This window comes from Podarcis cretensis (genome assembly GCF_951804945.1).
Source record: "Podarcis cretensis genome assembly, chromosome: 6".
NCBI lineage: Eukaryota > Metazoa > Chordata > Lepidosauria > Squamata > Lacertidae > Podarcis > Podarcis cretensis.
The window spans coordinates 328,684-342,099 of record NC_137175.1 but is presented as its reverse complement, the minus strand read 5'-3'; the positions used below and the strand labels follow the sequence as shown (position 1 = coordinate 342,099).

At 57.0% G+C, this 13,416-nt stretch overlaps 2 protein-coding genes across 7 annotated transcripts in view; both read right to left on the bottom strand.

The window, feature by feature from the left end:
- Positions 1 to 244: 244 nt before the first annotated feature.
- On the bottom strand, positions 245 to 7,084 carry SLC35H1 (solute carrier family 35 member H1). 2 transcript variants are annotated; one of them, XM_079979806.1, is made up of 9 exons: positions 6,966 to 7,084; positions 6,743 to 6,884; positions 5,444 to 5,507; positions 5,277 to 5,349; positions 5,019 to 5,187; positions 4,837 to 4,920; positions 3,464 to 3,639; positions 3,075 to 3,204; positions 245 to 2,945 (listed from the first exon to the last, which is right to left on the bottom strand). In XM_079979806.1, the coding sequence occupies exons 1-9, from the start codon at positions 7,074 to 7,076 to the stop codon at positions 2,836 to 2,838; spliced, it is 1,059 nt and encodes a 352-aa protein (XP_079835932.1). In that variant the 5' UTR covers positions 7,077 to 7,084; the 3' UTR covers positions 245 to 2,835. The 2 variants fall into 2 exon arrangements, with proteins under 2 accessions (XP_079835932.1, XP_079835933.1); XM_079979807.1 differs by lacking the exon at positions 6,743 to 6,884 and having other exon boundaries at positions 6,966 to 7,059.
- Positions 7,085 to 8,137: 1,053 nt separating this feature from the next.
- The window catches only part of ELMO2 (engulfment and cell motility 2), a 49,568-nt gene continuing 44,289 nt past the window's right edge, over positions 8,138 to 13,416 (bottom strand). For all 5 annotated transcript variants that reach the window (XM_079979173.1, XM_079979172.1, XM_079979170.1 and 2 more), the window contains 6 exons: positions 12,311 to 12,474; positions 12,107 to 12,219; positions 11,188 to 11,295; positions 10,878 to 10,960; positions 10,690 to 10,767; positions 8,138 to 9,100 (listed from right to left, as the gene is read on the bottom strand). In XM_079979173.1, coding sequence (XP_079835299.1) covers positions 8,900 to 9,100; positions 10,690 to 10,767; positions 10,878 to 10,960; positions 11,188 to 11,295; positions 12,107 to 12,219; positions 12,311 to 12,474 — 747 coding nt within the window. In that variant the 3' untranslated portion in view covers positions 8,138 to 8,899. The remainder of the gene's footprint in view (positions 9,101 to 10,689; positions 10,768 to 10,877; positions 10,961 to 11,187; positions 11,296 to 12,106; positions 12,220 to 12,310; positions 12,475 to 13,416) is intronic.

Below are 13,416 nucleotides of genomic sequence, written 5' to 3'. Positions count from 1 at the left end.
TCAGCAGGGGGCAGGGGCAGAGCTCAGCACAGCACAGGCAGCCACAGCAGCCGAGGGCCTTGGGACTGCGAGGTGGGGCTGGACGTGGGTGCAAGGACACGGCTCCTTGGCAGGTCCAGATCTGTGGCCTGACGCTGCAGAACACCTTCCCCTCCAGGCGAAGGAGAACATGGGTGTCTTTCTTCACAATTACACCTTTTCAACAATTTACACTAAAAACATTTAAGGCACACAGACAATTACATTTCCTTTGTTAAGAAGTTTATAGGGTTCCTTTGGATGCTTGAAAGCAGCTGTGCGTTTTTGTGGAATGTACATTTCAGGCCCCACCCCCCGCCAGAATATTCTGCTCTTGGGATTCTCCCTGGCAGCTTTGTGGATTCTCTGCATCTCTGCCACGGCTGCTCTTCAACTAAACACAATTGGCCACGTGCCTTGTCTTGAAGGGCCGCTGTAGTTGCATCTCAAAATAAGAGCACTGACCACAAATTAGGAAAAGGGCAGGCAAGAAGGCAGTTCAGTTCACGGGGGCTTAGAGCAGGCGAGGAGCAACACAAGAGCAAATTGTCCCTGCAAATCAAAGGCCAGGCAGACAATGGGCCCAGGAGGACAAAGCCTTTTGCTCAGGGCATCAGGCAGACAAGGGCCAGCCAGGCCAGCCGCAGAATGAAGGTCACTCACTTAACACCAGTGGGGAATTCAAGAATTTTAACAAGCTCAGCAAAGAGGCAACTCTCCTCTCCTGCAGAAACTCCACTCCCACCAAATGTTCCCAAGATATGAGGCATATTTAGCAGCCGTGGAAGGAAAGGACAGGCCTCTCCTGGAAGGGTAACTGCTTGAACAGGAAGCAGCGAGGAGGAATGAACATCCTTGCATTCTTGCAAGGCAGGAAATAAATAAGAGAGGCTCCATGCAGGGAACCATGATTGTTAATTACAGGTAGGTAGCCATGTTGGTCTGCCGTAGTCAAAACAAAAACAAAAAATTCCTTCCAACTAAGTTTGTTATTGGTATGAGCTTTCATGTGCACGTTGGTCTCTGAGGTGCTACTAAGAAGGAATTTTTTATCATGATTTTTAACTTGATCATAAAGGATTCAAAGCAAAGGATCAGCAGAGAGCTGGTCAAGTTTGTGGACAACACCACATTGTTGAGAACGGTGAGGGGGAAATGGACAGCCAAGGGACCCCCAGGGTTCCCCTCCTGCCACCAAGCCAGCCAGGTGACAAAATGGCAAATGTGGTTCAATGTGATTGTACATCCTCCGAGTGACGGGTGAGTAAAGGGATCTTGGGGCAGCAGTGGGGAGCTGAAAATGTCAAGTGAATGTGCAGCAGCTGTGAATGTGTCAAATCCAACATTAGGGATCAAAAGCAAAGCTGCCTACAGGATTCCAAGTGTGATCCTGTCATGGATTTCCATAAGGGTAATCTCATTTTCCTTATGAAAATGTATGGTGGCTAAATATGGGATACAGTCTGGTTCTGCTCACTTCGTCTCCAGAAGAAGCACAGACGGATTTGCTCCCAGGAGAGGCAGTGATGGCCACCAGCTCAGCTGGCTTGAGCCGGGGACAGAGTCACAGAGGAAGAGTGGCTGCAAGTGGCGACTGGACAGAGCGCAACTCCATGCCACCTCCAGAAATCAGGGTGGGGAGAGCCCTGCTGCCACACTCAGTCCTCTGGGGGGGGGGGTCTCCTTGGGGGCATCTGACCGGTGATTCTGGGAGACCGGAAGCAGGGCTGGATGGACTCGCTTTGGTCCAACTAAAACCACAAGCGCCACCATTACGTCTGAATGGATGGCACAGCTGCATTTCAGTCAGCAGCTGCCCAGGGCCATTCTGAGCAGCCACAGCTGGGGGTAAGGGGAACTGGCAAGGTGGCTGCCACATTCTTCCCCAAGGCTGCGATCCGAGACTTGCTCGCTTGCAAATCTGGATGACTTCCAAGGGACTTACTTCCAAGAGGGTTCAGGACACTGAAATGCTACTCTGCGGAGCCCAGAGATGGGCAGTGGAAACTCCCAAACGGGCCTCCAATGTCCTCAAGATGTCAGCAGTAAGGGAGCCTCACGCCAAGTGCAGAGATGAGCAGCGAGGGCTCTTCACCCAGGCAGCCTGACTGGTCCAGGGCATTCTGCATTCAGGGCTCCAGCTCCCAGCCTGCTTTCCGCAAGGCTACCTTCTGGTCCTATGCCCAACTCTCTCTCTGCCCACACCCTGCCCAGGTTCATGGCAGGTTTCTACTGCTTCCTCCAGTAGCTGGAGCTCTGAGTACCATCTCAGAAGCGCCTAGTTCTGAAACCACCATGATGCCCACCCCTTCCAAACTCCAGGGACTGCTGCAAACCCAGAAGCAGAAAGCAAGAGGCTCTCGGCTGCTGCTCTGGCCTCAGCCTACTTTGGTCCCAACACGTCTCCCCAAGAACCAGCTGGTCCTCCAACCCCAACAGCCTTTTCACTTCTTAACACATTCACGTGGCACTGCCTCCGACCCTGAGGGGCACGCAGGCCAGAGGGCACAAAGATGGGCGCAGAAAGGAGGCACCCAATGTCGCCATCCATGAAGGCTCACAGGATGGCACAGTCCGTCTCACTTTACAGCCTCCCCCAAGCTCCCTCTCTGAGCCACAGAGACCCAACGCAGCGCCTGCACCCGCCAAGCTTCCTGCGGCTCCCCCACCCCCCAAGATCTTTCCCATAACACCAGGGCCCAAGTGCTTCAGCCTCTTCCCTTCTAAGGGCTCCCAAGCCCCCCCCCCCATTTGAAGCCCTCCAGGGTAGCCGGCTCCCCCTGCCTTGGGCTCTCTTGGCTGAGCTGCTGGCGTGTTTCAGCGCTGGGGGAATCCCACAGGGTCCTCTTCCTCCTGGTGGTGGAGCAGCAGCAACTCCAAGTCTGGGCTGGAGCAAGATTCCTTGGGCTGCCTGGCGCCCTTTTGCCCTGCGCAGAGAAGGAGGCACTGGTCAGCTGGCCCCCAACAGGCAGCAGGGCTTCTCCGGCCCTCACCCCAAACCTTGGCTATGCAGGAAGCCCAAGTCCCAAGACCCCCACCCCCACCCCCACCATTACCTGTGGCACTAAGAGCCTTCAGCGCAACGTGGAGGGAGAGCCCCAGGAGGCAGACGACAAAGCCCAGCCAGTTCAAGAGGCTCAGGCGGTCTCCCATGAGGTGCGTGGCCAGCAGAAGAGTGCAGACCTCCTGAGGACAAGAGCAGGGGCGAGTCACAGCCGCCAGGACTGGCGGCCCCAGGAGCCAATCGAAAGTCTCACATTGGGAAGGGGAAGGACTGAGTACTTCTCACTGGGGCACAGAAGCCCCTCAGGCCTCCATGGGACAAAGGGAAGACCCCACGCCAAAGACTCATGGGCTCCCAGCCGGGGCCAAGCAAGAGGCGACTGGGGCCATGGGTTGGCTGGCTGGGCAAGGAAGGGCCAGAGGAGGAAAGGCCACCCAATACCTTGAAAATGCCAGAGATGGACAAGGTGAGGCTGGAGGTTTTCGACACCAGGAGGAACTCGGAGAAGCCCAGCCCAAAGGCCAGCAGCCCCCCCAAGGCCAGCTTGCCCAAGAGGCCCAGCAGAAGGTCCACCTCGTGGAAACGGAAGAGCTTCTCCGACACAGACAAGGGCAGGCCTGGGGGGAGAGAGAGAAAGAGAGAGAGGGCTCAGGAACCTCCAGGGCCCTTTACCTGGAAGCAAGTGCCATGGGTTGGACTTCCAAGGGAGGGTGCTCAGCCCTAGGGGCCCTCAGTGCTCCTCCTGCTAAGCCAGGGGCCGAGGGAAGCTCAGCCCTGTTCTGGGGAGGCCAACCCACCTTTGAGCAGGCTGAAACTCAGCAAAAGATTGACAAACACTCCAAGGGTTTCTCTCCCCCTGCAACCAGGGAAAATATTCTTTGCAAATGAAGAGGAAAGTTGCCTGACCACCTGTGGGGGGGGGGGCGAGGGGTCCACTATGAGCTTTTTCTACAGGAAGAGGAGCTGCTATGGTGGCCGCAAGACTGCACTGAGACAAACAAATAATTCCCAAGTCCAAATACAGCATTTCTTTGGGTTTCTACAGTGGTGACAGTTTTGATTTTAAATGTTGGTGGTTTTTAAAATTTCCTATCAACTGAGATGCTTTTGGGTGCTGCCCTGTCTTGTAGCTCCAGCTCTAAATTTGTAATTTCTGTTTGCTGAGAACTAAATAACCAGCCCAAAATAGCCTGACGGACGTGGCTTTTCCCCTGCTCATTGTTCTCTTCCACTTATGCACAATGCGCCATGCCTGGCATCACAGGGCGCTGTCTAGCCACATCCATTCGCTTCCCTGGGTCTATGAGCATTGATACCACCCAGCACATTCTGTCCACACCTGACAAAAGACTATTATACATTTCCCCATTTCTCCCCAGAATCTCTCCCTCCCCCCTTCTACATGACTGGAGCTCTGAACGTACCAGCCAGCAGCTTTGGAGAAGGAACCTAAACCATGCTTGGACCCCAGTAAATGCCCTAGAGCTGTGGTTCCCTACATGGGGCACACCCCCCACAGGGGGGCAATTTGAGAATGAGTTACTCACAGTTAATGGCCTTTTGGGCTTCTTCCACGTGAACAGTTCACTTTTTGAATAATAAGAATTATATGTTATGGGGGGAGGATTTTAGAGATGCTTAGGTGCGGCATGGCCAAAGAAAGGTTGGGAAGCACTGCCCTAGAGTAAGCAATCCCCAGACAAGCACCCTTTTGGGGAACAGCTCCCCTGGGAGCAGATTTCCACCAGGATCCCCTGCTCTGCTGCTTCCCGCTCAGGTGTCATTTCTGGCCCCGCCTCACCCAAACAACTTACCCTCAAATGCAGCGAAGAGGGGGAAGAGGCCCAGGAACATGGCTGGCTGCAGGTGGAACATGGTGTCTATGGGATTCTGGAGTCCTGACAGGAGGGTGAGAAGGGGGAGCCCATCAAGGAGGAGGAAACGGAGCAGGGTGTCGCCTGCCCCCCCTCAACACCCGCCCCAGAGGGGCACATACCCAGCTCGTCCTTCTGCAGAAGTATCTGTGTCAGCGTCCAGCGGATTCCGCCCAGGAAGGAGGCACCCAGCACCATGGCAAAGCCCTCCATGTCAAACTGTGTCGCCTTGTAGGTGAAGAGGAAGAGCCCCCCCGCAATGAGCAGCACCACCAGCACCAGCGCCGCCCTCTGGTGGGAAGAAGAACAGCGCAGGTTGGCTGGTGGCCGCAAGCCCAGTGATACCCTCCCGCTCAGCCTTGCGGGGGCTGGGCGCTCACCGGCTCCTCCAGCTTGAAGACCAGAGAGAAGAACAAGATGAAGAGGACGGCCGAGGACTTGGTCATGGTGTAGCTGCAAGACCAGGGAGGAAGGAGGCCGTCAGGCAGGCAGGCAAGAGAGACGGGCAACGTCTTCACAAGACCCCCCCCCCCTACCCCATACTCACAGCGAGACGGTGATGTAGAGGAAGCTCCAGTTGCTGAGCCCCACGTCTAGGGCTGTTGACAGAGCTGAGAACAAAGAGAAAGAGGACAGAGCGAGAGGTCAGCTTGGCTGTCTCACCCACAGCTAGTCAGTCAAGATGTGTCCAGGAAGCTCCCAAGACAAGGACAGCCCTTCTCCCTTGGCCCCAAGCAACTAGCATTCGGGGATAGACTCCCTCTGCACATGGAGGCTCCTCAGTCAGGCATCTCAACTAGTTGCCACCTTCCTCCCCTGTGACTGAGCTACCGGCCCAACCACCACCTCTTCCGACAGTAAAAGACAGAAGCATAAACTGTACATTCTGCATTTTTTCTTCTCTCTTTCCTGGGTCCCTTTCCCTGTGGACTCCAAGTGTGAGGGTCAGGAGAGGAGAAGAACCAAATGCTGCCCTCCACAGGAGCAGGTGTATTTTCACAAACTGAGAAAGGCAGCGTGGAGAGGTGTGTCCTGACCCTTCGCCTTGATGCTTCTGTTCCTGCCTACCTGCCTGTGCAGAAATTCAAGGCTAATGGTCTCCCCAGGACTGGATTGAGGTTTGATAAGGCCCTAAGCTACTGAAGGTAATGGGTCCTTTCTATGTCCAGCTGTCCTTTGTCAACAGCAAATTGTCACTGTTTTTTGTTTTGAATATATGCAAGATGGTAATTAACAGAACTAACAGGTATCTCAAGCCATTTGCACATAACAAATAAGAACCTACACAACACAAAACACTGTTGCTGTATATTGGTTTTATTTTATTTGTTTTTTATCTTATATTTTGGAAATGTACATCCAGTGTCTTTTTCCTTTAAATTTTTTTGGGGGCCCTAAGACAGAGCTATGGGATGCGGGTGGCGCTGTGGGTTAAACCACAGAGCCTAGGACTTGACGATCAGAAGGTCGGCGGTTTGAATCCCCGCAACGGGGTGAGCTCCCGTTGCTCAGTCCCTGCTCCTGCCAACCTAGCAGTTTGAAAGCACAAAGTGCAAGTAGACAAAAGGTACCACTCTGGTGGGAAGGTAAAGGACTTTTCCGTGCGCTGCTCTGGTTCGCCAGAAGCGGCTTAGTCCTGCTGGCCACATGACCCGGAAGCTGTACGCCGGCTCCCTCGGCCAGTAAAGCGAGATGAGCGCTGCAAGGCCAGAGTCGGTCACGACTGGACCGAATGGTCAGGGGTCCCTTGACCTTGAAGTCAGAGCTTGTTGAGCTGATAGGCAAATCCGGCGCCGCCTTCCCCGGAGCCGAGGGAGGGAGGGAGGGAGCGGGAGCGGCGCCTCACCTGCGGGGCCCACCTGGCGCAGGTAGGCGGCCCAGGGCAGCAGCGGGCGGGCGGGTCTCCGGGCGCAGCGGCGCGTCAGGCCCGAGAGCGCGAAGATGACCAGCAGGTGCAGCAGCGTCATGAAGAGCGGGAAGCCGAAGCTCTGCGGGGGGAGAGGGGGGTGAGCCGGGGGGGGAGGGGCGCCCGGTCCTCCCTCCCTCCCCCTCCCCCTCCCCGCGCCCACCTTCATGATCCACTTGTTGTAGAAGGTGATGCCGATGGAGAAGGCGTAGTAGAGCAGCACCAGCCCCGCCGCCAGCGCCGCCGACCCCGCGCCGCCCCCCGGGGCCCGCATCCCGCCGCCCAGCCCTCCCGACAGCCGCTTCCGGCCACAGGACCCGCCCCTTCCGGCGGCCCCTTCCGCCTTCTCCGGGCGGCGCCTGCCCGTCGCTGCCCCCTGGGCAGAAGCCCCGCCCCGCCGCGCCCCGCCCCTCGGCTTCCTTCCGTGAGGGCGTGGCTTGCTGGCCCCCCTTCTGGTCCCCCATCCCGGCGAGGTAGTGGCTGGCGCAAGGGTCCTCCTCCCCGTGGCCTTCATGGGCCGGGGGTGAATTCGGGGGCCGAGTGGGGCTGCTGCCCCGGGTCCCACCTGGCTGGCTGGCTGGGCGGCGAGCGACGCAGCCGTGGGGCCTGATCCCCTTGACCCTTTCCCGGAGGGGCCCAGCGGGAAGATACCGAGCGGCCTTGAGCATCCTTGTCTCAGCAGCTCTTCCAGGGTCACCCCAAACATCCAAGGATGGGCCCCAGGTCCAAGTGTCTCCCAGAATCCTCACCACTCAGGGCTGGGAGTCCAGGCCCTGCAAGGCATCCAGCTAGACCCGCCCGCCCGCCCGCCCCCCTTCATGAAGTGGCCCAAATTTGGCTGGAATCCAACCAGCTACTCCAAAAAGGGAGCAGGGGGACAGCAGGGGTGATTGTGCCCACAGGGGAGGAAAGACACAGCCCCCTGCCTCCTCCCAAGCAGGCAGAGAGGGGTTGGGCTGCCCTCGCAAGCAGGGGTCGTCCGTGTCCCCAGTCTTCCAAAATCGCAGGAAGACTCACAAGCACCCATGTTCTGCTCAAAATAAGACCTGCATGAGCAGAACCTCCGGTGTTTACTGCCAGTTTTCAGAGGGGAAATGGGACGTGTTGCTGCCCACTCACTTCTCCTCTGAAATCCAGGATTTTGGCACCAACTTCACCAGGCAGCTCTCACTTCTGCCTGGGGTGGGGGTGGGGGGTGGGGAGAGGAACTGGCACCCACAAGAAGCAGGAAGCCCTTTTTCCCTCCCAGGGAACAGTCCGCTTCTGCTTCAGCCTGGGCAGAGTCTTCCCCTCCCACAGCCTGGTCTGTGCAAGAAGGAAACAGGAGCCGGCAAAAAGGAGGAAAACAGCCTTTAATGCAAAGATTGGGGAGGGCGGGTGAGGGGCATGCCAGGTCCAGCCTGTGCACTGTGCCCCACTGCCAGGTCAAAGCAGCTAGGCTGGCAGCCTTTCTTGGGTCGGGGGGGGGGGGGCGTCTCAGTGCTCTTCCACCCAGGGGAGCCTAGATGGGGGGGGGGGAGAAGCTGTATCAGGGGCAGCATTTGCCACTGCGGAGTTCACTGGGCGGCAGCAGACTCACAGGATGGAGCCCCTGCCTGCCTGGAAAGTAAGAGAATCATGTAATGGTAGAGTTGGAAAGGGTCCCCAGCCCCCTACAAGGCAGGCCCCAGAGACAGTCATGGATGAGGCTCTGCTGCCAGCCCCCATCTGCCATGCCCCCTTCCCAGGGAAGGCAAGAGCCCCCAGCAGCCTCTGGCCAAGCACATCAGGCAAAGGCACACCAAGGACAGCTCTGCAGGGAATGCCACGGGGGGGGGGGGGGCTTCAGAGCACGCTCAGCTCTCCAGCGCAGCCGGCTGATTCTGGAGTAGCCTGGCTGCCCCCTGCTGCAGGGCGGAGAACAGCTGCCATAGAGGGGAGAGTCTTGTAGCATTAAAAAAAAAAACCTCAAACGCGACTGCCCAGCAGGATCCCTCCTTCCACAGTTGGGAGAGGAGCCCCCCTCCCCCCCTCCCCCCCCCAGCAAGAAGAAGAGGTCCTGGGCATGCGCTGGAGGGGGCCGGAGGCTGCCCCCCCCACCTCTGCTGCCGAGGGGCGTCATCCGTAGTGGTAGACGAAGTCGTAGCTGCTGGGCTCCTTGGGGACGGGCGGGGGCACTTCCGGGATGGGGATGTTCTCCAGGTCCAGCAGGCGCAGCTTCATCTCCATGCTGAGCAGCGTGTCCAGGTCGCTCCTGGTCAGGTCGCTGGCCATCTCCTTCCCCAGGAGGGCGTTCAGGCCGTCAATCCAGATGCAGTACTGCGGGGAGGGGAGGAGGGACCTGAGACCCCAGGAGGGACCATGGGGGGCGTGTGGCCTGGTTGCCCCTCCTCATGCCCCCGCTTCCTTCACCATAGAATTGTGGGGTTGGAAGGGCCCCCGAGGGTCATGGGCTCACCAACCTCCCAGGAAGGGCTTCCCAGGGAGGCCTCTCCCCTGTGAGAACAGGATGCCGGACTCAGGGGCCTCGTCCAAGAATATCTTCCCAGGGCCACATGGCATCTAATAACCTTCCTTCCTTTCCCTTGAGACAACGGGGTCCACGTCTTGCCCCCTCACCTTGTCTCTGCCATTATGCCCCCTTCCACGCACTCACCGACCTGCTGTTTAATTTCTTTGGGTTTTATTTCCTGCCTTGTTTTTACCTGGCCGTGATCCATAACTGTACATGGACTGATTATCAGATCCTGCCTGATAACACTGCAATTTGCAGAATTTTGCATAACCTTTCATTTTGGAAAGCAATACACATTATTTCAGAACAAATCCAAGCAAGAAAATCAGGCTCCTCAAACCCTGGACCATCCCTCTCTCCTCAGCCACTGAGCTCCCTTCCATTTTCCATGGTGGGCTTCATGTCTCCCCCCCCCCCCCCGTTGACTCTCCAGAGACTGAGCAGCTTTGCAGAGGCAGGCGAGAGAGAGAGAGAGGCAGGAAGGAAGTTGGTGGGCAGCTACATGGTCAGCCCTGCAAGGTTTTAAAAAAGGAGCTGAGGTTGACGGAGAGGAAAGAGTAAAGTTGTATAATGAGTATAATGTTGTACTGTTTTAGTGTTGTTAGCCGCCCTGAGCCCGGCTTCGGCTGGGGAGGGCGGGATATAAATAAAATTTTTTATTATTATTATTAAAGGGCGGGGGCTGAAGAAAGCAGAGAGGCAGCAAAGCAGCTGGGGGGAAATGGAGGAAGAGCAGCCCAGATGGGGCAGCCGGACACAGAGATTGTTCTAAGAATCTCCACATGGAGACCAGGGATGGCTTCCCTAGCTGGGGGGCAGGGGCACAAGAAAGCCTCCTGGGTAAAAGGCAGGACCCCCACCCCCTTTCAGTCCTCCTCTTGATTTTCTGGGCCCACAAACGCTCTCCCCTGGTTTTGTGAAAGCCCCAAAGCCCAAAGTGGCCTGGGCTTCCTTCAGAGAGAACAGCCCTTTCCCTAGAGAAAGTGACAGGAGATATGAGAGCCATTGTCAAACCTCTCCAGGGCTGCCCCATGTTTTCTCCTGCTCTGGAGGGCAGGACTGGAACCCATTCCTTCCAGTTACAAGAAAGGAGATTCCAGTGAAACACCAGGAAGAACTTTCTGGCAGTAAGAGCCGTTAGACTGTGGAAGGGTCTCCCTTCGGGAGGTGGGGGACTCTCCTTCCCGGGAGGTTACTGAGCGGATGTTGGACGGTCATCTGTCAGGGATGCTTGAGCCAAGATTCCTGAATGGCGGGGCTGGACTAGATGGCCCCTGGGGTGCCTTCCACCTATACAATTCAATGACTCTCGGAACTGCAGCCAGAAGGAGGAAGCGCATTGCAGGAGCAGGGCCATTTGTCGGGAGGAAGGCAGCTTCCCCTCCTGACTCACCTCGTATTTGTTGGGGGCTATGAAGTTCAGGGTCTCATCCGGATCGTACAGGATGGAAAAGGCCAACTCCAGAGCCTCCTGTGGATGGGAAGAGGGAGAGCAGGGGCTGGTGAGCCAAGGAGGCCAGTCCCCACCCCCTGCCAAGGACACCCCCCCCCCGGGTCTTCCTCCTCTCCCCAGCCAGCTACCTTGTTCTGCTTCAGAGCCCCCTTCTCCTTCATGTGCGGACAGTCCTTCCCAGTGACGACGGCCTTGATGTCTGCAACGGGAACTGGGCGAGAGAGAGGGGCTGCTGGTCAGGCTGGGCAAGAACAGTGGGAAAGCCCCTTCCCTCTTCGACAGAGAGTTGGGAGGAGGTACCCCCGGGGACCCTGTAAGGCAGGAATCACAGCGAAAGCCCCCTGGGGGCTGCTGGCTGCCCTTGCCCAGAGGGTGGTCATTGTGCCCCTGCCCAGTGCCTCGGCTAACCACCCACCCCCCGCCTGGCACGGCACTCACTCTTCTCCTGCAGCGCCTCAAAGGTGACCTCCCCCTGGGCGTTGTCCTCCAGATCCCCGTAGTGAAGCACTTTGTGGTTCAGAGCCAGGCGGCAGAACCAGAACCGCTCTGTGGGGTGACAACAACAGCACACGGCCCATAAGAAGGCAGGGAGGCCCCTTCTCTGAAATCACTGAAAACCTGGCAAGTTGCCCTCTCGGGTGCTCTAGCGCCCAGGAGGAGTCCCAGCCGGAGATTAATGGGGGGTAAGGGGCATGCAGCCCCATACCTTTCAAGGAGACCAAAAGGGCACGACCCGCAGTCGTCCGTGAATGCCTTTTTGTTTGCTTGTGAGAAGGGATGGAAATCCCCGTCTCCCAGACGAAAAGGCAAGGGCACTGGGCTCAATGGCTCCATCCTAGGACAGTCCCAGCAAGCTCCCGTGGTGAGCTGTGGAATACCTTTGAATCCGGACATAATTGGCAAGTGAAGAGGCACCCCTAAATGATTCTGATTTATGCTGGAGGAGAAAATCATCTGTTTGGAAAGGTTTGGAAAGAATGAAAGACCCCAAGGGCGGGGGGGGGGGGCATCAAGCCACGAGGGCCAAATGCCTAATTATGATTATGATTTATTTCTACCCCACCCATCTGGCTGGGTTTCCCCAGCCACTCTGGGTGGCTTCCAACAAAAGATTAAAAATACATTAAAACATCAGTCATCAAAAACTTCCCTAAACGTAGAATCTAGGAATGAAGGTAGACTGCCTCTGGAGCTGGAGGTTCCATAAGGACATAAGATTAGCCCAGCCGGATCAGGCCTGTCCTCACAGGAACTGAGCAAATGCCCTAGAGGGAAGACCCCAAGGGGGACCCAAAGGCAAGAGCCAGCCATGGCCAGGATTCCCCCCCCCCCAGCCCTCTCCTCCCCGCTCCCTCACCTTGCCTCCGCCGGTTCCCGATCTTGCGGAAGCTGCTCCCCTCGCAGAGGCGGTTCAGGCGCTGCTGCTTGATGAGCTCCAGGATCTCGGGCTGGATCTTCTCCCGCAGCTCCCTGGGGGGCGGCCACACAGCAGCCATTGAGCACCCCCACTGCCCCTTCCAGGCACCACCCCCAGCCTGACCCCCCCCAAGCGGCCGCTCACATGATGGGCGGGGAGTGGAAGTCGTCCTGGCTCATGCGCTCCGACTGGCGCAGGCGCAGGATCTCCGAGTAGCTGAGGCTGCGCAGTTTGCTCTTGAACTGGTCCAGGGAGCTGGGCTTCGAGGGCAGCGCCCGCATGATCTGCTCCCGTACCACCTGCATCACCTGGGAGAGGGGGGCAAAATTACGCCTGGCAGGGAGACCGGGGGGGGGGGTGAGGAGGGAAGCTCTTCTCCCAGAAGTGTGAGAACATCCAACGACCAAGGGAGGGAAGGGCTTCTTCACGCAGAGCATCGTTAACCTGTGGAACTTCCTGCAGGAGGCAGGGATGGCCTGGGTGGCTCTGAAAGGGCTACTGAGGCCACTGACCACATTGGCTCTGCTTTGCCTCCCTGGTCAGTAGCAGGAATGCTTCTTGATGGCCCTCGCTGGAAACCTGAGGTGGGAAAAAGTTCTCTCGCACTCAGATCCTGCTCATGGGCCTCCCATCCTGGGCAATGTGGCTGGCCACTGCGAAAACAGGATGCTGGGCTAGACTCAGTACAAATTTGGCTCGAGTTGTTTCACGCTTTTATAGGATGATGTGTCAATGTATCCACAAGTGATTGGATTCTCGTGTTCCTGTCTTTTGCAGATCTCACAGGCCTCCCTCCTGCATGGCATTTCCATGCTTCTCTGACCCTGGAGGGTGGGAAGCTTATTGGTATTACTAGAAGGGCACCAACAGCCAGCCAAGGAGGTATGTTTAGAGTCGAGAGGGCGAAGCAAGCTTCTCCTTGAAGCATTCCAGGGACACGGAAGGAAGATAAGGGAATGTCAACAGGCCTTTCTTTACTGAAGGCCAGAAGACAAGTACAAAAGATGAAAACAGAGCGGAGCCAGACTTTTGACACTCCTTGACCTGTAACCTCTTTTGATACATGCCATGATGTTTTGTGATGCATACCAATAAAAGCTTTGTTCAAATGTCCTTTGAGGCAGTCTTTGCTCGCTGGCAAGGCTGCCCTATTGTGGGTCCTTACAAGGCGCTTTTGCTTGCTAGTCTCTTGGTTTCCTTGCTATTTCAAAGTGTGACCCCCCCTTCCCCGGGCCAGACCAGTGGAGCAT